A 23,923-nucleotide genomic window follows, 5' to 3' on the forward strand; every position below is an offset into this window, starting at 1 on the left:
TCAAGCTCACTGCAGCATGGCGTGCTTGCAGCACGGCTTAGGCTGAGGCAGCAGCTGTTGCAACATATCCTGGACCACATAGTGGTGGGGTCATATCTACTGAGCCTGCCTCCTTTGGCACCAAAGGGCATGCTTTAGAATTGAGACTAAACACAGAAAAGGTAGCTAGCTGTAGCTATGGACAGCAAGCATGATACAGTAAATGGGAGTTAGGTTATTTGCCAAAAGCAATGGCTTAGCAATAGCATTATTTGTATCTTAAGTGGACTCAAAAAAACAAACCATTTAATCATTCAAAGGTGAATTAAATAAAAAAAAAGTTTGATTACAGAAAACATTTTTTGCTACAGACCACTCAATACTGAAATTAATTAGATAACTGAGCCTCATTTTTGTGACAATGTGCGAAGGTCAGAATTTTGTTTTGCTCAAAATTACGTGCTACTACATTGTATCTTCATGTTTGCATAGTCTGCCATGCAAAATCCCAACGTCTGAAGGAAAAAACCCAAACACCAATGCGGAGGAGGACAAAGAAAGCAATCAAAATCTGATATAGAATCAAGATTTAAATCCTTGTATGGATTGATGACGACACAGAGTGTTCAATCCTCGCTAAACTGTTCCCCGAAGCAGCCATTGCAGAAGCCTTGACATTGGTCATTGCCGTAGTTCTTGCAACCAGGCTTCCTACAAGGGTCAACCTTGGCACCCAGTTCTGTCTTGTATGTCTTCTTCTTGGCTGCCTGCTGCTGGGACTTTGACGCGGCGGACTTTGGCACAGCGGACTTTTGCGCGGCGGACTTCTTCTTTGTACCATAGCTCGGCTCCTCCACTCTTTTGTAGGTGGGGTAACAATCATTGCAGTAGCCGTCTAGGACTTGCAGATTGGCCTGTTTCTCGCAGCCGAACGTTACGCACTTCACGAAGTTGGACGGGGACACAGCGCGCTTGCCGCTGCCCGCTCCAGTCCCAGTCGAGATGATGACTTCAGACTGTGAATTCGGGGCGAGATGGGTCTGGCGTCCTGTCTTCTGCACAGGGGCCGTCCTGCTGTGACCGATCTGGCTGTACTGGGCGACCACATCATGATCAAAACATGCCTCACAACGCCCATCATATTTGGGATCGCCACACTCTTTAAATGGACAGCCTGAAGAGATTAAGAAAAATGGTTATCGTCATTAATTCGCCATCGGTAGTATGACCATCACACATATGACAATAATCATACATAATATGACTAAACTACATTGTAAGTACCCAGTATATCACATTTGCTATGACTGTTCATTCATTCATTCATTCAAGCATATGGTGCACTGTGCCTGGTTGATACTGTTTGCTTAACTATTACTAGTCACCTGGGGTAAACCACTGGGTAGGCATCACTTGCCCGTTTTCTTGTGTGGGTGGGTAGGGAACCGCTTTACCGGGTTAGCAACCTGCTCTTTGAATGGAATGAATGAAGTGGCATTATTTTTTTTTTTTATGTTTGTGAGTTGTGGGTATATCTAACTCACACACGGGACCTCCATTTAATGTCCTCTCCAAGGGGCAGAGTGTTTTGTGCCTCTTACTGGAGGGACCGAATGCTTACACAAAACATTGCTCAGTGAGACTCTGGAATCGAAACTGGTATCCTTGGATCTGGAGGCAGACGTGCAACCAACTCAGGCATATTACCACCCTCTTGTACTGACTGTGCATATAAATATCATTATCATCATATTTGAACGAGGAACCTCTGGATTATGGTCTTTCTATTCAAGCATAGAAAATAGAAAACAAACAACTTATTAAAAGGAAATGACAAAAGGTTTTACCTCCGTGGGTTTTGCAGGGCCTCTTGCCTCCAATGAATATCTTGACACTCTTTTTCTCAGCTTCAGAAATGTCCATATCTGTGTAGATGGAAAATTTGTGTATACAGAGGGGGGAGGGGGAGGGGAAGAAGAAGAGAGAGAGTGTGAGAGACGTACAAGAAGACAAACGGAGATGTAGACAAAATGATACACAAAGAATAAAAGATTATCTAACACCCATATATAGTTTATAACTGATATTTTTCACACTGTCCTTCTGCTATTGAAGTTGTGACTCCTCAGTTGAAAGTATTATCACGTCAACTTACAAGAAGTCTCCATTGAATCAGCATCAAAAGAAAACATTAAAGGGACATTCAAGAAAATCTCTAATTTCACATCGAGTAAGTACATAATTTGATAGTGCCATGTATAGATTTGTGGAATTCTTGTGGTCCTAGAGCAGATATTATTGTAAGCCATTACTCTGAAAAACTCAAAACACAATACACTGAACAAGGATGTTGACATAGCAGGCTTACAGATTCCAGTCATGTAGCTGTGTAATTCCATTACAATACCACTTGCTTGACAACTTCATCTGTGTAGAATTCATGCATGATTTCCTCTTCTGTTCTGCTTCCTTGAGCACCCAATCCTGCATTTTCATGTGAAGCTGCTACATCATCATACTTGTTCAATTTGATTTGTTATGAATTTTGACAGCATTCTTATTCCTTATCCCAATCACTGTAAATTGTGAAACTTTGTAGAAAGTATAAGCAATGTGCAGATGTTCAAACAAACAAATCTGAAAATCATCAAGAAGTCTCCTTCAGTGAAAGTCCTACACATATTGGAGACTCTAGATTCAAGCAGTAAGTTCCTCCTGATTCAATTCCAAAGTCTTGGGGAAAAAAGAATAATGGTTATCTCGATGCACTGAATTGTTTGATGTCATTGCAGCCATACAAAACAACAGACACTCTTTTGGTCCCCATCAATTTCTCTGTGTGTGAAAACAAACAAACCATTTAACTTTGCCCCCCTGCAACTTTGGGGTTCATCTCAATTCAGTTTTGCATTACTGTAACCTCAGAAGTAGACATCTCCTTACTTTCAAAAGCCACTATTTGCAGTGACAGTCATAATCCTTTGGTGTCTTCAATATATTCAGCATCTTTCCACATCCATAGATATGAATATCATAGAAGAGCATTCAATGCAAGTACTCACTCAGATTTTCCAACATCAGATTATCTGAATTGTACCGAGGTCTACCCAGGTTGGCATGGCTGTCTCCATTGGGATGATACTTGGTAAATGAAGATCTCTCTTCTGCCAAGGGTTCCTTTTGGGTATCCTGGATGCCTGTTAGAATTTGATTGACGCGTGCCACAAACCGCATGCAACCATGGCAAACAACAAAGTTGGGCGGGGCAGCTGGTTCGCCGCACTTGGGGTGCAGGCAGCGCTGTCCAGACTTGGTCGCTTTGGGCAGGGTGTGTGCATTTCCGGAGGAATGGGAGTAGATGCTGGGCGGTGGAGCAGTGGGTTGCACTCGTGCAGCAGGCATGGCTGCCAAAGGAAGGGGTGACGGGGTTCGCTTCCCAGAAGCTTTTCTCGCGTAGTGTTCTTCATAGTGCCTCATGCACATGTCACCTCCACCAAGTCCAATGCGAACCCCACTGCATCCCGGGATCGCACACATGTTCTTTTTCACAGTGAAGCACAAGGGGCCCTGGGGCTGAACGGTTCCCCTCGGCCGGTCCTTGATCTGGGCGAGCCGAGAAGGGCTTGGAGGCAGCCGTGATGGGCTGGGTGGGCCAACCCTCTCTGCCATGGCTTCCTTGAAACACTTGGAGCAGAGACCGTCCTGAGTGGGTGTGGCAAACATCTCGCACCTCTCTGTCCTACATTTCCTGGGAACGGCCTGGTTCCAAAGGTGCTGCTGTTGAATGTGGCTTTGGCTGGGACTTATTTGGGCTAGGACCATTGGAGATGATGAACTCTTCCTGCTTTCATCCTTGCCAAGCTGTTTACACACCTCTGCCTGCATCAGGTAGCATCCACTACATAATCCTTCCTTGTCTGGACGACCTGTCAATTCGCATTCAGGTACAAGACACTTCTGTTTTCCAACCACAGGCATAAGCTCTGTCATGAGAGGCCCAACAGCAGGAGCAGCTCCCAGCTCACTCTGCCCCACTTCTTCACTCGGGTCAAACACAAATGTTCCAGAGTTAGTCTCTCCTCGGCTTGCCTTGAAGCACTTGCTGCACATACCTTCATATTTCGGATGCCCAGTGAACTCACAGTCTGGCTGGACACACTTCTTGCTGCCTACGGTAAGTTTATTGATTATGTTTGTGTTGAGATCTCCAGTCTGCTGCCACGACTGGTCTACATCAGGTGGTCCCCTGGCTTGCAGCTTATTCAAGCTTGAAGTTTGTACCTGGGCAACAATATTGGCTTTCCTTCGAGAATTTGCTGAAGGCGCTTCGTCGTTCATGAAGTTTGTCTGCTCAAAGCACACTTTGCAGTATCCTTGGTAGTCCCTCTCTCCACTGTTTAGGCACTGTGGTGTCAGGCATCTCTCACTGCTAGTCTTCTCCACGCCTGACTGCGTTTGCGCGAGACAGCAAAGGCAGTACTCATCACTAGGCTCTGCCTTTTGGTAGCGGCACCCTGCTGTTGCACAGGCAGTGTCACTCTGCTTAGAGTGTACTGCTGGCTCTGGAAGGTGCAGGCCTGTTGATGGAGGGCCAGTTATGGATGTTGCAGGTGACCCTAGGGCATCCCTGCTGAAGGCTTTTCCAGGGATGCTCATCTCAGAGTGCCTAGCATCAGCTTGTAGCATCTTCTCCCGTAGCTGCCTGGTATTACAGGCCGACATAACGCCTGCCTCCCTCAGCACCTTGGCGTTCTCCGGGTTGAACTGCTCCTCGGCGTAAAATCTGTACTTCACATCTGCCAGCCGCATGTATGCATCAAACACATCCAGCTCCGGCGGTAGCGTCTTGGTGGACAGCTTAGCAAAGTGGACTCCACGAAGCTCTGGTATGGACTCAAGCTGCAGATACCTTCTCAAGAGAATCTCCTCATGGACCTCCTCTTCTTCTGTCAGGAAATGGACGGTCAGGGGTGCCGCCCCGTAGTTAGCCAAGGGCACCACATAGTTCCACTGCTGGGCTCCCTTGCCGTAAGGAATGGGGGCAGTGCAGAAAAGAGGAGTGAAGTGCATCTGGTGGAAAGCCAAGACAATGGGGTATCTGAAGCAGTCCTCTGGTTCCCAGGCAAGCGGCAGGTAAACACCAGAGAAATTGAGGGGCTGAAGAGAGGCGCCGACAGCATTCCGCCACATGTTGTCCGCCAGGACAATGATCGGCCGTCGCAGGATGTTGGCCATGACAAAGATGTGGAACTCTTCCAGGCAGGCGTACGGCAATCCCATTGGCGAGTCCATCCTGCGATTGGGACTGGAAATATCCACAACAATGTCCCACTCGGTGGACCACTCCTGTAGTCAAATAAGAGCAGAGAACGATGTTAAAGATTAGTCATTCTCTGCAAAGATACGCCTTATCACAAAGATGACCTTGAATATTACTGGCCTGAATAGTATAGAAGTACAATATTACATTTGTTTATGTTTACTTTTTTTCTACATATTCATATTTTAACAGCATGATCCACTTTACATGGGGAGACGTGCATGCAAGGAAGGATGTGATCACTATCAAATACACTTTCTTACACTTCATAACATAGGGACATAACAAACAAAAAAATCATTAGGGAAATACTCATTCTTGCCCAATATTCTCATTTAGTATTTCTTCACTGAAACAAGAAATATGAGACATACATGCTACTGCCATTCAATCAAATCCAACCCACATGCTACTAACCCAGCAATGCTTACCATGGAGTTGTAGCGGAACCCGCTCGTTGGAATGTTGGCCGTGTCGTACCGGCTGCGATCGCGCTTCCATCGTGCCTTGTTGTCGCGGGCAAACTCCCCCTTCATTACCTCGTGAAGCAACTTTCGAAGGTGGAGCTCGGTGTCTTCGACTCCCCACAAGGCCAGCGAGATCGCATGAAGCAAACAATTACCATCACCTGATAGAGGGAAACAAAATGTCCAACTGTCATCAGTCACGAATAAAAAAGACTCCTGGCTGTAAACACAGGAACCAGAAAGTTTGACTGTATCTCGCTAATGCTCCTTGAGATTCATTGGCTGTTTTTCTGCTGTGTTGTTTATCTTTTCTAAAGTTAAAGGGATGGTTAAGTTTTGCTCGAGATGGGGATTCAGGTTTTAAATTTTAATGAGATAATAAGGAACCACTCATAAGAAATATGAAAAGATAAAGGCTGGATATGTCAGCAATTGCAAAACCAGTTCTCATCAAATAAGCTTTTAGTTCCTCCTAGAATTGTATGCTCTTTGATATTTTATATAAGAGGTTCCTAATTATCTTGCAAAAAGTTAAGACCTGAATCCCCACCTCAACCAATACTATACCATCCCTTTAAACAATATCTAGATATTGTTTAAAGTGCCCCGTCACTGTACAGGCACGCTAACCTGGAAACATTAAACTGCACATTACTTGAATATGAGACCGTTCTGAAGCAAATAATTTTCACACAACAATAGATATATAATGTACTCTTAAATGAATCCCACAAGAATGGAAACAATCATCCCCCAGCATTCCCACTGATCAGTTACTAGCCATCCCCTTTAAGAAACTACAATGTAGTTCCGAAACCACTGTCGGAAAGATTTACAAGTACTAAATAATATGTATGCTTGGACAGGTTAGGTCTTATTAGCCAGACCACACTGACCGCCACTCACCTGTGGTGGCCATGGGGTAGAGAGGAGCTACGGGTCCTGGGAGTGGGTTCAGGATGCCGCGGTATGTCAAGACAGTTTCAAAGGTGAGATCCACGAGTTCTTGTTTCAGATACCCAACAAAGTCCTGCGAGTAGGTATCCCAGAAGTACGGGAGCGACGCTGTGTAGGAGTTCATTTCCTGCGGCACAAACAAGAAAACATTACAAAGTGAGTCAAGCATACTACTGGCATGATAGCGTGAGCATTGTTTGAATTTGGAGGTTGGAGGAGACAGTATGCATATTTTATTTTATTTTCTTTCAAAGATCTGTCTAAAACATTTGTTTTAACCATTGACACTGAGGATGAGGACAAGCTAATTTTGCTGTTAACACTTAAATATTCATTTCCCATAGACACCTGCCTGAGTACAATCCAACCTCTCCTCCCGACATGTTGGGACTGGTGCTAAACCGGATAATGGATAATGGATATAGGCGACTCAATGTTTAATACATGCAGCTGCCTACCCTTGGTAGCTACATGTAGCCTATGGCAGGTGCGTACAAACACTGAAATTCTTTCTTTGCAAGAATGAATGTTATTTCGATGAAAATATGATGTGAATATACTTCATGTATATATTAATGCTAGTTATGTTGGGAATAATATGTAATTCATATGGATTTGTGTAGAAATTTTGTTTGTGTTTGAAATCCCCCTTTTCCCCAAAATTATTAGATTGAAAAGAAAAGAAAAAAATCATGGCGAGATCGCGTCCGGATAATAGAGAGATCCGGATAAAAGGAGGCCAGATACAGAGAGGTCGGACTGTATACGCAGGACTAGTCTTCACCAAGTTACTGTTAAAGTGGATATTTTCGCGCGACTAATTTTTTGTGCTCGGCCGCGTAAGAAAATTTTCGCTTGTTTTTAATTTCGCGAAATCAAGACAATAACTACTGGAACATATGGCAAACAAAAATATTTGTGTGCTTTATATTTACGCACTAGCTTCTGGTTGTGCGAAATGCGTGAAAATTTCAACACAGCGAAAATTTCCACTTTTACTGTAATATTAAACCAAATGAAAAATTAAGACACTGCCACTCTGAGGGGAGTCTTTTATGCTCCACTTACCCCAACGTAGGAATTAGGTCTGAATGGGTCATGGGACTTGTGGAAACTGTGTTTGACCTGTTCCCAGATCCTCGCCACTTTCTGCAGGTCGGCGTCCCCCACTCTGGGTGGAAGATCGAGAGGCGAGCGCTTCTCTCGAGCGGAGGGTTTGTCTTCTGGATGCGGCGTCATAGCTGAGATGTTGTCTGTGCAGGAGATGAGATTACAACAAACATGTTGATATTCATAAAAATGTTTCTTAACAGCCATGATGATGATGATAATAATAATGATAATAGTAGTAATAATAATAATGATGATAATTACTATTATTATCAATACTATCATTATTATTATTATTACTTCTACTAAAAGTGACAGTAATGACACTACTAATAATGATGATGATAATTGTGATATAATAACAATAATGATGATGATAATGATAATAATAATAATAATGATAATAATAATAATAATAATAACAACAATAATAAAAATAAAAATGATAATAATGATAATAATAATGATAATAATAATAATAATAATAATAACAATAATAATAATAATAATAATAATAATAATAATAATAATAATAATAATAATAATAATAATAATAATAATAATAACAAATATAATACTGTGGTCTCACTTTAACACCCAGGGTAGTCTCTTCAATGCAGCTGAAAAGATTGCACCGTGAGGAGTCACTACACTTTAATACTATCATAACAATAATTGGAGAAAGCTCACTAATGAATACAATTAAAACACCACGACGGCAGAATTTCATGAATTTGAAAGATTACATATTTATGTGGTTATCTTACGGATTGTAGATTTGTATTAAGAATGTCAAGATGTTGTGGGTTGGGTAACTGTTTCCATAACTATAATTCATAATTCTGAAGGTCCATTTATCCAAAAATGAAATAAGGTTTGTGATTCCAAAGGTTTATTATTCCACACGTTTATTAGTCCTGAAATGAAGCAATCGTTTGCTATTCCAAAGGTTCATTAATCTGACAAAAATGATATAAGGTTTGTCATTCCAAAGGTTTATTAACATGCTCTTTCTTTTCCTTTCTGGATTAACAAATTTTATTTCCTTTTTTGGACGAGCATACCATTCAGAGTAACAAACCTTATTTCATTTAAGGATTAATGACCCTCTGGAATAACAAACATCACTCGTGGTAAGTGCAGCCAACAAAATCAAGTACTGTATATGTTGTTATTTTTGCAAATATCTCAAATCACTGTTGGACCGCAAACTGAAGAATATGCAAATATATCTCGAATTTATACGCATTAGTGCACTTACAAACTTGTACGATGGCATCAGTGCCAAAATTGCGAAAACCACATCTTGTGAAAATGTCCATGACCTCATCATTCACGAAAATATTGGTATGCAAAAATAACGCCTTACACAGTATTACTGTGGTGATATGATGGTAACAAGAGCGATAAAATACGAATACATTGCTGTTGAGAATTAAAAATAGTGACTCACTGGATTATACATGCAAAGCTTTGCCAGTATCCTATTCTTCAGTCAATTTATTTTGACATGAAATATTACTTCATCCTGATACCTCAAAAAAAAAAAAAAAACAACAACAAATGAACCAACTACTAAATAATGCTAATATTTACAAACACACACACAAATCAGCTCTCTAAGATGATGTGTTAATGTACTCACTTGTATGTTGAGCTCTCAAACTTTACAACATCATACTAACCAGGTGAATATCATTTCAAAACCCTTTTGAGTATTGTTTTGTTTTGTTTTTTCAATAGAGCACTTATGATCATAATAGAAAAAAAAAATGTATGAGAATACTATTCATGCAATATCATTCACCGATGCAGATTAACATTATAATATGATTTTAAAACAAATATCTACAGCATGAAAATTTTGATAACTGGCCTCTATCGTTGCACAAAACTTTAACAAATTGTCACTGGTATTCAATGTATTGTGTAAGACAAGAACTTTTGCAGATCTGGGCTTCTCGCAAAATTTGAAAAAGTTTCATGCCTGCCCCAAAATTTTGTTTTACAGTAAATGTACACCTATGGAAACACTTAAATATAGGGGGTAATTAGCAAAAGCTGTAGGGCTTGTCATCTTCAGCAGCTGAATTGAATATTAAAATCTATGAAAACCTAACAAGTTTTCACTTACTTGTTATTGATACAATTATTTTGGAAGGCAAGCCAGGATTAGAACCTTTGAATGAATGAAGTTTAGCTATAATAATGTTATGAGCTTTGTTAATTTATGAACATGTACATGTGTGATATTTCCTTGCATGCCTAGTTTGTATGGTAGATAGTAAAACAAAGTTACTATTTAAATATCAAATAAATGCAAGCACACCTCCATAGCAAAAGCTAGCAATCTCAGTGCCTTACGATGTCCAACATTGCAATCACCTAACTATATTCCAAGTACCACATCCTTTAAGAATAGAAAGAATCAGTCTGATTGTTTCACAAGGGAAAATAGCCATAAACTGACTACCGTACATGCAAAAAAAGTGGCCTACAAGATCAAGTTGCTTTACCCGTATCTTACAATCTGTCACATTTTGTGCAGCACATCTAAACTTTATCTTAAGGTCAACCTTTCAAACATTTCGAACCATAATAGGCCCGTGCACACACAACGAAAGTCGAGATTACAATCGCGATCCAAATTTCGATTTTTTTTTTTCGACCGTTCATACACAAGGAAAAATCGCACTTCGCAGGAAGGAAAGAACGATCAGTGGCCAAATTGCGCATGCGCGAAACTTGCATGACCGAAGACTGACCCCGCGGTCCCAATAATGTTGACGTTCACGCGCTACGCTATACGAACGATGGGATTAAAAATACCGATTTCCGAATCTCGATCGCGCTCATACACACGACGCTTGGCAAAATAATTGCCATTATTCTGAAAAATCGCACTAACAGTGCGAGTTGGATCGCGATTAGGATCGCGAAAATTAGTGAAATTTTTCTGTTCACACAGGAAAAAATTTCAAAATTTTGATCGCGATAAGAAAATCGATTTTTTAAATCTCACTTTTTCCCTTGTGTGTGAACGGGCCTATTGACTGTAGCTGAGTTACCTTGTATGAAAGATTTTATCACAGAGACGACAACGGCTGGTTTAGCAATGTTTTCAAATTCACAACTATATCTAACTGCATCGCAACTGACAAGCTTTTCAACAAACATGTTCCTACATTTTTACGTATGCAAATATTTGATCTTTAAAGGGATGGTATAGTTTTGGTTGAGATGAGGGGTTCGATTTTAACTGTTTGCGAGATAATTAAAAACCATGTTTGAAATATTACAGAGCATACAAATATAAGAGGAAATCAAAGTTTATTTACAAGAAGAAAATCAGTTTTGAAATGGCTGAGATATCCAAAAACAAATAAAACAAAGTGCACATGGTCCTCATAAAAGGTGGGATCTGCATATTTCAGTCATTTCAAAACCGATTATCATCAAAGGAACTTTGAATTCCTCTTAGAATTGTATTCTTAGAAGTGTTTCTCATTATCTCACATAAAAGTCCCATCTCAACCAAAATTACACATTCCCTTTAATAATTCAATAATCCAATCTTCATGCATTAGTCATTGCCATGTCATGAAAGCCTTAGACAAGCTTTTCAGTCACTTTATCCGACATTTGTTTATGTCATTTTCTTACCAGAAAAGCACGCCGATGAATGGGATTACAGAAGGTACATATGAATGCTCCAGCACAACACCAATATAAAACATATGTAGGAAGGTCCGATGTGATACAAAAGGGGCAAGTATTCCACTGGTAAGTTTACACTGAACACATGTTCACAGCAATCGTATCACTTTCCATACAATATCATGAATTATATAGCCTGAGCAACGAGATCCAATTGAATTAAGCCATTGTTTAGTAGGTGATACACACTGGTCACTATAATCTCCTTGCAAACACACCCTGGAAGCAGACAAAATTGTTTCTGGTCTTCTATGCACCTTGTCACTACTGTTTATTCCTACTGAGTGTAAAGAAGTATATATACTTGTACCAAATATCAACAAACAAAATGCCCCTTTTTCTTTCCAAAAAACTTTGCAGGCGTACAATGTAGCACTCATACATAATGCAGGGTGATTCCCCAGTATGCCGCAATAGTGCTAAATATAGCCTGCCATTGTCATTCATAAGTGGCTCACTGCCGACAGATTTGTAGGCCGCACAGCAGGCTTGGGGGAATACCCTCCCTGATTGTGATGTCACAGTACTTCGATCGGAAGATCATGCTGAATAACGTTCATGGGGGTATTCATGTTGGTGGGTTGGAAAGGAATTACCGGAAATGTGTCACTGCATACAAAGTGTATATTCATCACAACTGAGAAAATAAAGGGGGGGGGGGGGTGGGGGTTGTGAGTAATCATAACACACATGTTTGGAATTCTAACAGAGCTACTAATTATGTAACATCACCCTGTATTCTATTAGGTACACACCATGCATGTACTGTATATGGGTCCATTTTATACAACAGTCCATGCCTGTCATATGTCACAGGTTGTTGGTGGTGGTGGTGGTGATGGGAATTAAAGGGGCAAGAAGGGGGACTATGGGGATTTGGGGTAGATTGAGTCCCTTTGTGAATAAAGGGGCTCTCATTTGGGGTAGAGATGAGATAGGATCTCCTATGGCACTGGTCCACGATACACTAGGACGCTTTTTGTATTCAAGTGTATGTTTAAATGTAAATGTGTGTGAATGTGCTTGGAGGGAAATAGTGGGCAATGTTTACCAGCATGTAGTGTCAACAATCTACCCACAATGGGTCTTTAGAGAACAAACTTTGTAACCACAGATATTCTAATTTTATTTCATGCACTACAGTAGGTAGAGGTTGCTTCTTTAAAAAAAAATGTCTCCTTAAAATGCAACTTGTCACTCTCCCCCCCCCCCCCCTCCCAAAAAAAAAAAAAAAAAAAAAAAAATCTGTTCTGAATTAGCAAATGTTATTGTTATTCTGATTTGGGGCAAAACTAATGAATTTAACCACTTCCATCTAAATCTTTCTCCAATACAAGATATATGATTGTAGGATCATATCTGCGGCAGATATTCCACAAGACTCAACGGGTAACTAAGGGTAACAAGAGAATTGGAAGAATTATGGCGCTATTATAAATGTCATTACTTTTATGCAATTAATTTTTCATGCTGAGTGACTCAAGGACATATTCGCAGGATCTTGAATTTGCACTGCGCAATTATTTACTCACATTTTTTCATCCAATTCACAAAAAAAGACAGAATTTGATTTGACATTTCTCTGTGTGACAATTTACTGTCCAATCAAATGAACTGCCTGCAAAGAATCATTCAAAAGAAAACATCTACTAGTCTAATAAAAACGTGTGGTGGCTCCATGTTATAAATAGTGTTAGGGCACATGTGTGCACACACACTTGTACCAGGGAGGCATCGCTGACGAAGGGTAAGATTCAACCAGTTCAGAATGTGTGGAAAACAATTGTGAGAATGTATTCAAAATCTATAGAATTCACATTAGCCAAGGCCTACATCAGCACGACAAAAATGTAAAAGTTAATGCACCACAAATATTTCTGTGGGCGCAGTATTCACAAGTTTGCAACCTTCTGTGTGGCCCATGAGAGCTCCAGAATAGTTTGGAACATACTCGATTTGACAACCTGACCAGACAAACTAAAAGTCAGCCATTGCTTCCGCTATTTCTGAGTATTGATTAAATCACACACAGAGGTGCATGCTGGGATATGGTGAGCTCCCTTTCCTTCCTGTGACATAATGACTAAAACACACTCCAGGATACTGCTTATCTTACTCAAACTGACGAACTTTGTAAATTGTATACGTAATCCCAAGTGTGACATTGGTCAAGCGCTCTGAAATTCTCTCACATCACACTTCTTGGAAGTTGAGTGTCTTGGCTTGGACACTAAAGGGGTATTTGATGCAAGTATGTATTCCGATACGGAGTTATCAGTGGGCCAGATGGGGATTTACACTGTACATATTTTGCTTGTACACAGCAGCTAAAATTCCCTGGCAGTGGCACACATGATTCAAAACAAAAACATCCATTCATCTGTGTTACACAGGGATGAAACAGTGATGGCAGATTCTTGACCACACATTTAAAGGGTCAAGTCAGTGTTGGACAAAAATATCAAAACTTTATCACTACATAAAGTCTATGGCATACCCAATGGTGATCTATCCCTTGGTCTACTACCACTTTGTCAAATAGCCATTTAGTCTCAACTCACACGGTCTAATCCCACTTCGTCTAAAACCAGTTTGTCTAATGACCATTTACATGTAGTCCAATTGCCACTTACAATGTAGCCTCATTACCATTTGGTCTACTTCCAATGGGCTATGCCAATTTCATCTAATACCCCCAGTTTATTGGACAAAATGGGAAAAAATCCAAGGAGTCAAAATTGCGCTTAGACCATTTGGTCATTAGACAAAATGATAATTAGTCAAACTGGACATTAGACCAAGTGAGGATTATACAAAATGGGCATTAGAAGAAATAGATAGTAGACCAAATGAGTTTTAATAGCTGTAGTGATGTTCTATCAGAATGGTCTACTTCCCAGTTCTTGTAAAGACGAACTGGGAAGTAGACCAAGTGGCAATAAACCTACCCGACGTGTGAAATACTCCAATGCCGGATTTTTTGTGTATTAACCCTTACAATTTACATTACGGGTATATTGAAAAGAGCAACTGACATTACTCTCTAACTTGAGGTACCATAATCTATGCCTTTTTCCCACCAGAAATGGAGATCATATTCAAATGTCTATAATTTGATTCTTATCATAGAGAATGAAAATCAGGGAAATATCTTTTTAAATAATGCACATTTTCTGATAAACCCATTCAAATGTATCAAAGGTTATGTATCAAAGGTTAATGAAACTCAAAACATACGTCTGACTGGTGACAACTTAAAAATAAATAAATAAATAAAATAGAAAATAAATGGGGACCCGTTACCTGTATTGTATGCACTCCTCTGAAAATCAAGATTCATACAGATGTACACGGTAAACATTGTCATTGTCAAAGCTAGTTGGATATTGTACAGTAGTTGGGCATTCTTTAAGCACAAGTGGTTTCTCTCAGGAGGCTCAAAATAGTTTGGTGCGTCAAAACTAATACAAGGTTTATTTCAGGTCTTAACTGTGCTAAAAATAAGAGATCAAAATACAAAGATAGACACAGTTCATGTGTTGAACCATTGCACACTTTATAGAGAGTATAATTAACTTATGATGGTCCCTGTATTTTTGTATGGAACTCATTCATTTAAAAAAAAAAGGAAAAAAAGAAGAGAAATTGCCTTTTCATAACTATTTGTATATCTAAACACATACAAACCATACCAAATTCAAGGACAACTTTACATTTAGGCCTATATACCCCAGTTACAAATGCATAATATGTATTGTATATATGGATTGAGAGAATGCAGCAACATAAATATACTCGAACACATCAGGGACAGTTTGAGGAGAATCAGAGAATCCATTCCAACAATAAATGCATTTTTGAAGTTTTGGCGATGAGACCACTGGATGTGAAGACTACTACAGTTTGTGATGTCACGTGCATACAACGATATAAAGAAAATATAAAGAAAATTCAACATATTTTCACTTTTCTCACATAATAAAAGAGCACTTGACTTGCTTCTTTCAGAAGGAAAGGGGAATAATATTACCCTAAACACACATCAGGAACAAGTTGAGGGAATGTGTACTTTTTACAAAATATCTGTGGAATTTTCTTTTTAAATATTTTCCTTATAAATATATTGTTCTAGATGCATGTGACATCATTATCTGCACTTAATCTTCTCATCCAGCAGTGACTGCTAAGAAACTGGTAATTTTGAATGATATGTCTGATTTTCCTCAAATTTTCACTGACGTGTTCTACTGATATTACTGCATTTACTCAATATATCAAGGTGAAGAGATTGCAGGGAGTGTATGATTTACAAATGGTGGACCTTTCTCTCTCTATACCATTGCACTGATATTTCCTGGACATCTTATCTATAGAGGAATGAAACTCAAATGAGATACGAAACTCGTCACTCGATGACGAGTTAGGTGATACGCTGGGGGGTCATCAGATAGTGGTCACCCGTGATCGACAACGAAAATTATGTAAAATAATGACTTGAAGTTATATTGAGATACATTCCTGAAGTCCAGTTCTTTATACCTGTAGACATAATTCAGATCAAATTGTTTGAACTGTCATGCAACCAAATGGAAATTCTGCGCGTGTGTCTGCGTGTGCGAGTAAGTCGAATTTAGAGGCTATCTAGCTAAATATTTACCATAAGAGGTCTTTGAAATGAAGAAATTAAAAATATGGTAAGTAAGTCTTTAAAGGGTCACCCTGACTTTAACATTGGCATTTTCAAATATGAACTTTGACCCTTATTTGCATTTTCAACCAAGACGAATATGTCTCATCTTGTCATCAGATCAGTTTGGCAAACTCTATAAGCCTGCAAAATTTTGCAGAAATCGAAACAATAAAGTCTCCAACACAAAACAAAGGGAAATACCGCGCCAGCAACCATTGCATTGTGACCCCGGCACGCCCCCAAATAATCGTTTGTTTACGTACAATGTACAGAGCACCACTACCACAAAATATTGAAAGGTCTGAATTTAGCCCTGGCTGAGCCTGCCAATGTAAACGCACAGAATTGCGGGGCCGAGTACCGCAATTGAGGCCGGGTTTGGCCTGGGCTCAGCCTGGGCTCGGCCCGGGCTCGGCCCAGTCCTGCGCTGTAAACGGGGTCTAGGAAAGCTGCTGTACATTCCTTTTGTTAGATCATAAAGATACAAAATCATGTTTTTCACGGAGATGAAATACCGCAGACTCAGGAACAGGAAACATGGCAGCCCTGCACTCATATGATTTACAATTTTTGTATTAGGAAGCATTCCAAACTGCATTTGGGTGAATGTGGTTATCACAATAACAGTCAGCTTCCGTTACTGTTAATTTCTTCCACTTGGACACAGGTGCCACGGGAGGGATGCCCTGGAATTTCTTCTTCTCTTTTTTTTAAACGAAAGTGTTGCATGTGACCCTTTACAACAATGCGCCTAGCTGTCCTATATTATACAATGTCGATTAAATATAAATGCTGAATATAATGTGAACAGCTATGCATGCACTACCATGAACAGAATGAAAGTTGTGTATAATGGAGTGGAGTGTCCCCGCAAAATAACAACACAAAAGAGCATGGCCTGGCGAGTTCTGGTAGTATTAAGACGGTAAACTCTGTCTGTCATTATCTAGGCTCACACCCGAGGAAGGACTCTTCATGACTAGAACTAGGAAGTGGAATGCTTTTTGTAATACACTGTAGCTCTTTGCAACCATTTCATGGACAAAGCCAAGCACACCGTGTTCCTTATTCACTATATGGGCTGTATATAATGCCTTCATCTCATTGTTGACCAAGAAAGTTTCTCTCCTATACTGCCAAATGCTGTCAGTCATAATTGTTACAGTGGTTTTACTTTCATAAATTTGTGTAAGCCAAGTGACATTCTGGCAACAAACAATATGTCAAAAATTGCCTTCTAAACAAATTTGATATGTATGTGCATTGTGCATATATATATGGAAATCTCCAAGGTAGGAAATCAGTGAGTTCGTTTGTTGAAAATGAGTGGCACAAGATTTTTCATTCTGTCAAAGCTGCATCTTTGGTTTGTTTGTTTGTTTTTTTTTATCCCAAATCTAATCACTCACTTGATATATTGTCTTTTAATACTCAGGACTGATCCTACTGACTGAAGGAAAGGGTGAACTTTGTTGTTTGTTTGTTTGTTTGTTTGTTGTTGTTTTTTTCTCTCTTTTAGAAGAAGCAACCATAGATGCCCCATCCATGAAAAACATAGGATATTAGTTAATCTTGGACGGACAACATAATGAGCAGACTTCCGCACAATTGAACTCAGGAATCATTGTGCTCTTTTCTACATTTTACTTTAACAACAGAAATGGCAGTTTAAAGTGGGTACCGGTACACAAAACTGAATATGGGGCATATCATTCTAAAATGAAGAGGGGTGTTTCGCATGGGTATGTTAAATCTATGGCATACAATGTATTCCTTCACAACTTTTGTTAAGTACTTTCAAGTGGAGGAAAGAAATCTTTCATTAATCTCATATTATTATTAGTAAAACAAAAAATCAAATGCATGTACCCTGGAATTAGCCTCATGTGGCTTGATATTTTCAGAGCTGATTATAATCCTAGTAATGGTACTGATTTATAGTGGGTAAGCCAACTATCAATGAAAGATTATAATACAAACATTTAACCACATCACAGTGGAAATATACTTTATGTTAACCCACAGGCAAAATATTTGGTCATGTTTTCCGAAGGAAGAAAATCTACATGCAAACAAATGGGGAATGACACAGAAATATGAACAATACCTATTGAGGGCAAATTTGTATCAAGTTTACTTATCCCTAGGCTTTCTGAGGGTATAATTAATTCAATGTACATTTGCCTCAAGGAAAAGTTACATGTGTAGCTTTTACCTCTGAATGCTCAGTTTGCTAGAGCCAAGAAAGACATTCCATATTTGTTTTATATGATATCCCTCATATGAGCATCCCAAATGCCTAAGTTGTAGGCTACATTGTAAATTGCAAAGACTGCATTGCTTGCTTTGTTTTGTTTGTTTGTTTTAGATTTTTTATTCTATTCATTTATTCATTTATTTATTTTTGCTGGAGTGTAGGGATCGGGTTAGTGTAGCTTCCTACCAACTCAGACGGGGCAGCACACAAGTTGCTTTGATGAAGCCGCCCTGGCAGATGTAACTTGTAGCCGGTAAAATGGTCAGATTATTTGGCACGGGTTTACATGTAAATTCAAATTATAACATAAATATTCATTAACCAACTGAACTCAAGCATAGAAATGCAAGAGGAGGTGGTCCAGGGCTTTGTTTTGATATCCAGATCACCATAAAAATCAGCTTGAAATCCCTTCCTTCCAAAATCTGGAAAAACAGAAAGTTGATGTAAACCTGATCAGTTTCTTTGTATTTTTACTGTCATTTCCTTCTTTAGATTCAAAAATTCAGAGGGAAAAGTGGGAAGAGGTGTCAGCCATTTTACCATGGTAGCAACTGGAAGCAGCCATTTTGTTGAGTGATCTGGATTGCATTGCACGCATGCTGCATGCACTGCAAAAATTTTTGATATTGACAGATATCACAGAATCAGTGATCGATTGATTGACTGACTGATTGATTTGATTTATTTATTGTCCCATAAGGAAATTCAGTTTTCACATGGTTAAACAAGGCAATTACAACAATATACACATTTTGATAATACATAAACAGAAAAGTACCATGTGGTAGACAGAAAAAACCACTTGATGGTCACCATGGTGTGGCACCCTCGTCGTTGATCGCATCATCGCACGGTGATCATGGATTCAGAAATGTACTATTTTCTTTATCATGCCAGAGATCCCGCTCTCACAAATGTCCAGTGAAACAAAATTGGCAATCCTAGGTTTTAGGGGGCTAAATTATTTTAGGCTTCTAACTTCAGCAGAGCCATGTACAGACTATGGGAAGCCAGGCAAGAGTTCCATCATTTTATACCCAAACTAAAATTGAAAAAAAAAAGAAGTGATATTCTATGAATAAAAGTAATATGATATGATTTAGGTGGCTTTAGGGTTAGGTTTAGAGTTTATGGTTAGGGTTAGACTTTAGGGATAGGATTAGACTTTAAAGGTCCTGTTTACCTTTGGGAACAGTGATTTTAAAAATTTTCAAGATATGACATTTAATGCATATGTCTAGGTTTGTTGTACCAATAAACATCCTATCATATAAAATTTTCGCGATAAAGCCTAAAATATAAGGAGATCTCTGTATTTTTCTTAATAAACCGTAACTGTACACGGTTTAGTCTGGAAACATTTTTATTATAAGTATTATTCACATTTTGTATATTTAACAATACTTAACACCGATTTTACCGATTCAAATTTTTACAGTGGTTGTTTCTATCCCTAACACACATTTCAGAACTATTTTAAAGCACTAATGCTGGGTTTTTGTTTCATCTGCAAATGGTAAATTATGACTTTAATAGGGTTAGGGTTAGAGTTAAGGGTTAGGGTTAGGTTAGGGTAAAGATTGGGTGCATTAGAGCACTTTAAAGTGAACCAAAGTGAACTGAACTGTTATAAGATTTTAAGATCACTGTTAATGTTACTAATTACATGTATAGTATATAAACGGTAACAAGAAAAGCACTCGAAGAGCACAGACCTCCACCAAGCCAGCAAGTCATTTCCACCCTTATATGCAATTTCCCACATTAGAAGCCTTTTGTTAAAATACGTCATTGCACGGCGCCTTGCCCGAGCAGCGCACACGCTTACTTGTAGTGCGTATATATGTAAACCTCCAGTACGAACAGCTTGAACCCAAATTTCACTGACCTTATAGGACCCTATGCCAAAAGATGAAAAATCCTTCAAATATCCATAAAAATTCCAAGATCACTGCCAAAAGCGAATGCGTTCCTTGTGTCAATGTCGACACTTTAAGCAAGTTTCATTTTAATCCGTACACAACTTTTTGAGTTATTTTGCAAAGAGACAAATCAACGCCGATGATCACTTATTAACCTGCTCCTTCCTTGGCGGAGGTAATTAACCTAGTGACCTTGGTGCGGCGTCAAAACTGTTACTAAATAGGACTCTGAGGAGTACTATTGACTACATACAGGTTTTTTTCAGTATTCACTGTTAGGCATTAGCACTGCCATTCCACTACCGCACCTAGTGTTGAAATCCATATTTAGAGACAGTAATTCCAGTCAACTGATAGTATAGTAATAATGGCAATGCTTGCTGCTTCCACATCAACACAATGTCAATCAATGCAATGAATGGAAGGTGGTTTGTTTGTAAAAAGGTTCGATATGTATTTTGACCGAAAGATCGGTCTGTATCTGGTCGTCGGGGAAATGTTCCGTGGAGACTGCATATGGCTTTGCGAAAAAAATAACGTCAAAAAGATAAAAGACTCCTCCGGACAGACGGATCTTTCTGTCTGATATGTATTGTGCTTGCAAGTTGCAGTACCTTACACTGGTGAATATGTGCAATCGCCTTTAATATACACAGCCTAGTCGCTGTACTCGCACAGTGTCTGGTCGGGCTAAATCGCCTTGTGAGTACCTTATCGTACGAGACTTGCTCTTTTACGTTTAAAGTCTTGCTGATGGTAGCGGTGTCGTAAAATCGCAACGTAACGTATCTGCATAATAAGCCAGTTCACAGTTAGCACCAGCCTGCAATGACCTCTTGAACCACAGACTTTACAAAACATGGAATTATCTTTAAGAAGAGCAGTTGGGTACAGCCGACTTAATTTACATGCAAGTGCTGCATGAATGTCTACTGTTGATTTGGTTGAAAAGAATACACATTCACCTGTAGGCTGTAGGCCTACATTCCATTATGCACCTGGTACCTGGTTCATACTATCTACATGCAGCCGTTGTCGTAAAGCGATTTTTTTTAAATTACGTCAGAAACCCACCAAAATCCGTGATTAAAATCAGGTCTGTAAGCGTCCGTATTGCTACACTCCTCATCTTCTGCGTGTTATTTGAATGGCGATCACTCTCGTATATTAAACAACGTAGCGAGTCGGAAAAGTTCATGACCTTGTCGGAACGGAAGTGACCCCCCTACAAAGGTCAAATCATGAGAGCAGCACGCGTGGATCCACATGTACGTAGCAGACGACAAGCTTTACGTAACAAACAAAACACACGGGCGTACGTAAAACGCTACCACGGTACTTCCGATTGCGCATGTGTGGTAGTTCGTTGGTTTTGTGAAGCTCTCGAAAAAAAGATGTCACCACATAATCTACTCCGAAAAATTAAGCAATAAGGACTTTAAGGTCTGGATACCAACAAAACACCGAATTCAACTCAACCATCAGCAAAATATGATGTAAATTGTAGGCAAGTGGTAAAAATCATCTTATTGGTAAAATCAAACAAAATAAATGACATTTTAATGTGATTTTGCCGTCAAAAGCAAAGGTCGTATACAACGTAAAACATTAGTAGCTGTCAGCATACTATTAATTACAAAATTAGTAACTATGCACAGCCCAGTCGCTGTACGTAGCTGTATTCGCACAGCGTACTAACTAACTCTAACAGCGTCTGGTCGGGCTAGGTTCATACATTAATATTTATAACATATAAAATTTATGTCTTCATGAAAACTATCCATTTTTAACAAATATCTCAGTGACACTCCACTCAAGAGAAGGTCTGCAATGACCTTTATCTGCACATGCTCAGATTGTAACTGTGAACTGGCTTATTATGTGCCCTGTCATGAGTAGACAGCCATTACCATTGCATTGCGCCAAGTAGTAGTATGTTAGTACATTGCCATTGGCATTGGTCTAGTGTTAGCTACTCTGTCTGGCTCTACGAAAATCTGACTTAATCTAAATCCTCAGCGTGTTGAAGGATACAGACATTTCTGTTCGCCTATCGCACATACAATGATCAGGATTTAAACTCACAAACTTACCAACTGGAGAAATACGTCCGGTTAATTTTCAAACAGAAAGAGAGTGGGGAAATTTCAGATGAATTCGAACGTAAACAAGACATACAGCAACACGCATTCTCCTAGTTGCATACACTATGCGGCAAGACCGGCCACATTTTACGGGGATTTCCCTTCTGCCATACTATTGCATCTTTTGGACTGTACCACTTTTTATAGGTACTTTTTTTTAATAAATGGTATATTTTTTTTTCTCTTTTGTGCTACTACAAAACAGACGTCAACCAATTTTAGTAGGTATAAGATATAAAAGATAGACTTACATAGAATATATCGTTTTGAAAGTATGCAACAACTTTCTAAGATTATTTAATCTAGATATACCCCCATTTTCTCTCAAAAGAAAGGGTGCCAAAAATGATGTCATCGTATACGATTAGTTATTGTTTTTTTTCCTCGTCCTACTTCTGCAAACGGCACAATGGCACGGTAGCTTACACCATTCCCTGTACGTTGAGACCATGTACGAAAGGGTAATGCTCTAGGTCATTGCTGTCAAAACACAATCTTATTAAGAAAAACATTCATTTTGAGGGAAATCAAGAAATTTCAAAGTTGGTTTCAATAACTGTATAAAAGTGAACGAAGAGAACAGATTAGAAATCGGATAGAAAGTGAGTGCAAACGGAAGTGAGTGCAAACGGAAACAAAAGTTTGTTTCCGTTTGTTTTCATAATTTTATTTCATTTGATCTATATAGGCCTCTCGGCCTAAGGGTACAAAACACATGCAAATAAGAAACAAAAAATATACATATTCTAAATGCATCAAAAGTGTATAAACACACAATCAGTTGTGAGCCAAGATGCATACTTGCTAATGTTAGTGAAAATCAACGTTGGGTCACTATACAAAACATAAAATTCTGAAATATAAGAATTTGAAGTGTTATTGCAGCTCCGAGTCTACCACTGACCTGCACTTTTCATCAAGATAAATATAGGCTGTGGGCACACATATAAATATGAAACAAATGCATCAATTTGTAAATACAATAATGATAATGATGATGATAATGATAACAATAATGATATACATAGGTATCTTGGCCAATTTCATACTTTTGTCATTCAATTTCATATTAGAAGCATTCAATTTCATCAAATTTGCTCAGGCATCGAAATGCCGTCATTCGAAATTGCTTTTCTTCGTTCAAATAGCCAAATTCGGAAACAGATTTCGCATTTGAGCATTCTGAAACATTGGATGCGCATACACATTCGGAAATGGTTATTTATTCAACTGGCGTCTCCACCTGTCGCCAGCTCTTTCCAAAAATCAGATTTTGGGCAAACAAGTTCGTAAAAAAGAGCATTCAAATTAAGTACGGTGTCCATAAAAACTACATAATTTCTTGCCACTCTACTGT

At 39.1% G+C, this 23,923-nt stretch overlaps 1 protein-coding gene across 1 annotated transcript; it reads right to left on the minus strand.

Annotated features, from left to right (window-relative positions):
- Positions 1-359: 359 nt before the first annotated feature.
- On the minus strand, positions 360-22,620 carry LOC140242897 (tumor necrosis factor alpha-induced protein 3-like). Its single transcript, XM_072322643.1, has 7 exons — positions 22,516-22,620; positions 7,792-7,976; positions 6,673-6,850; positions 5,731-5,927; positions 3,042-5,325; positions 1,827-1,904; positions 360-1,153 (listed from the first exon to the last, which is right to left on the minus strand). Exons 2-7 carry the CDS (start codon positions 7,960-7,962, stop codon positions 606-608), a joined length of 3,456 nt encoding a protein of 1,151 aa, XP_072178744.1. The 5' UTR covers positions 7,963-7,976; positions 22,516-22,620; the 3' UTR covers positions 360-605.
- Positions 22,621-23,923: the final 1,303 nt, after the last annotated feature.

Source organism: Diadema setosum, chromosome 19 (genome assembly GCF_964275005.1).
Source record: "Diadema setosum chromosome 19, eeDiaSeto1, whole genome shotgun sequence".
Classification (NCBI taxonomy): domain Eukaryota; kingdom Metazoa; phylum Echinodermata; class Echinoidea; order Diadematoida; family Diadematidae; genus Diadema; species Diadema setosum.

Excerpts from the sequence above, each read along its gene's own strand:
- LOC140242897 (XM_072322643.1), bottom strand. The coding sequence starts at position 7,962 with ATGACGCCGCATCCAGAAGACAAACCCTCCGCTCGAGAGAAGCGCTCG. Across the intron at positions 5,928-6,672 it reads CTACCCCATGGCCACCACAG|GTGATGGTAATTGTTTGCTT; the intron begins GTGAGTGGCGGT and ends TCCCTCTATCAG. Across the intron at positions 1,154-1,826 it reads GCCCTGCAAAACCCACGGAG|GCTGTCCATTTAAAGAGTGT; the intron begins GTAAAACCTTTT and ends TAATCTCTTCAG.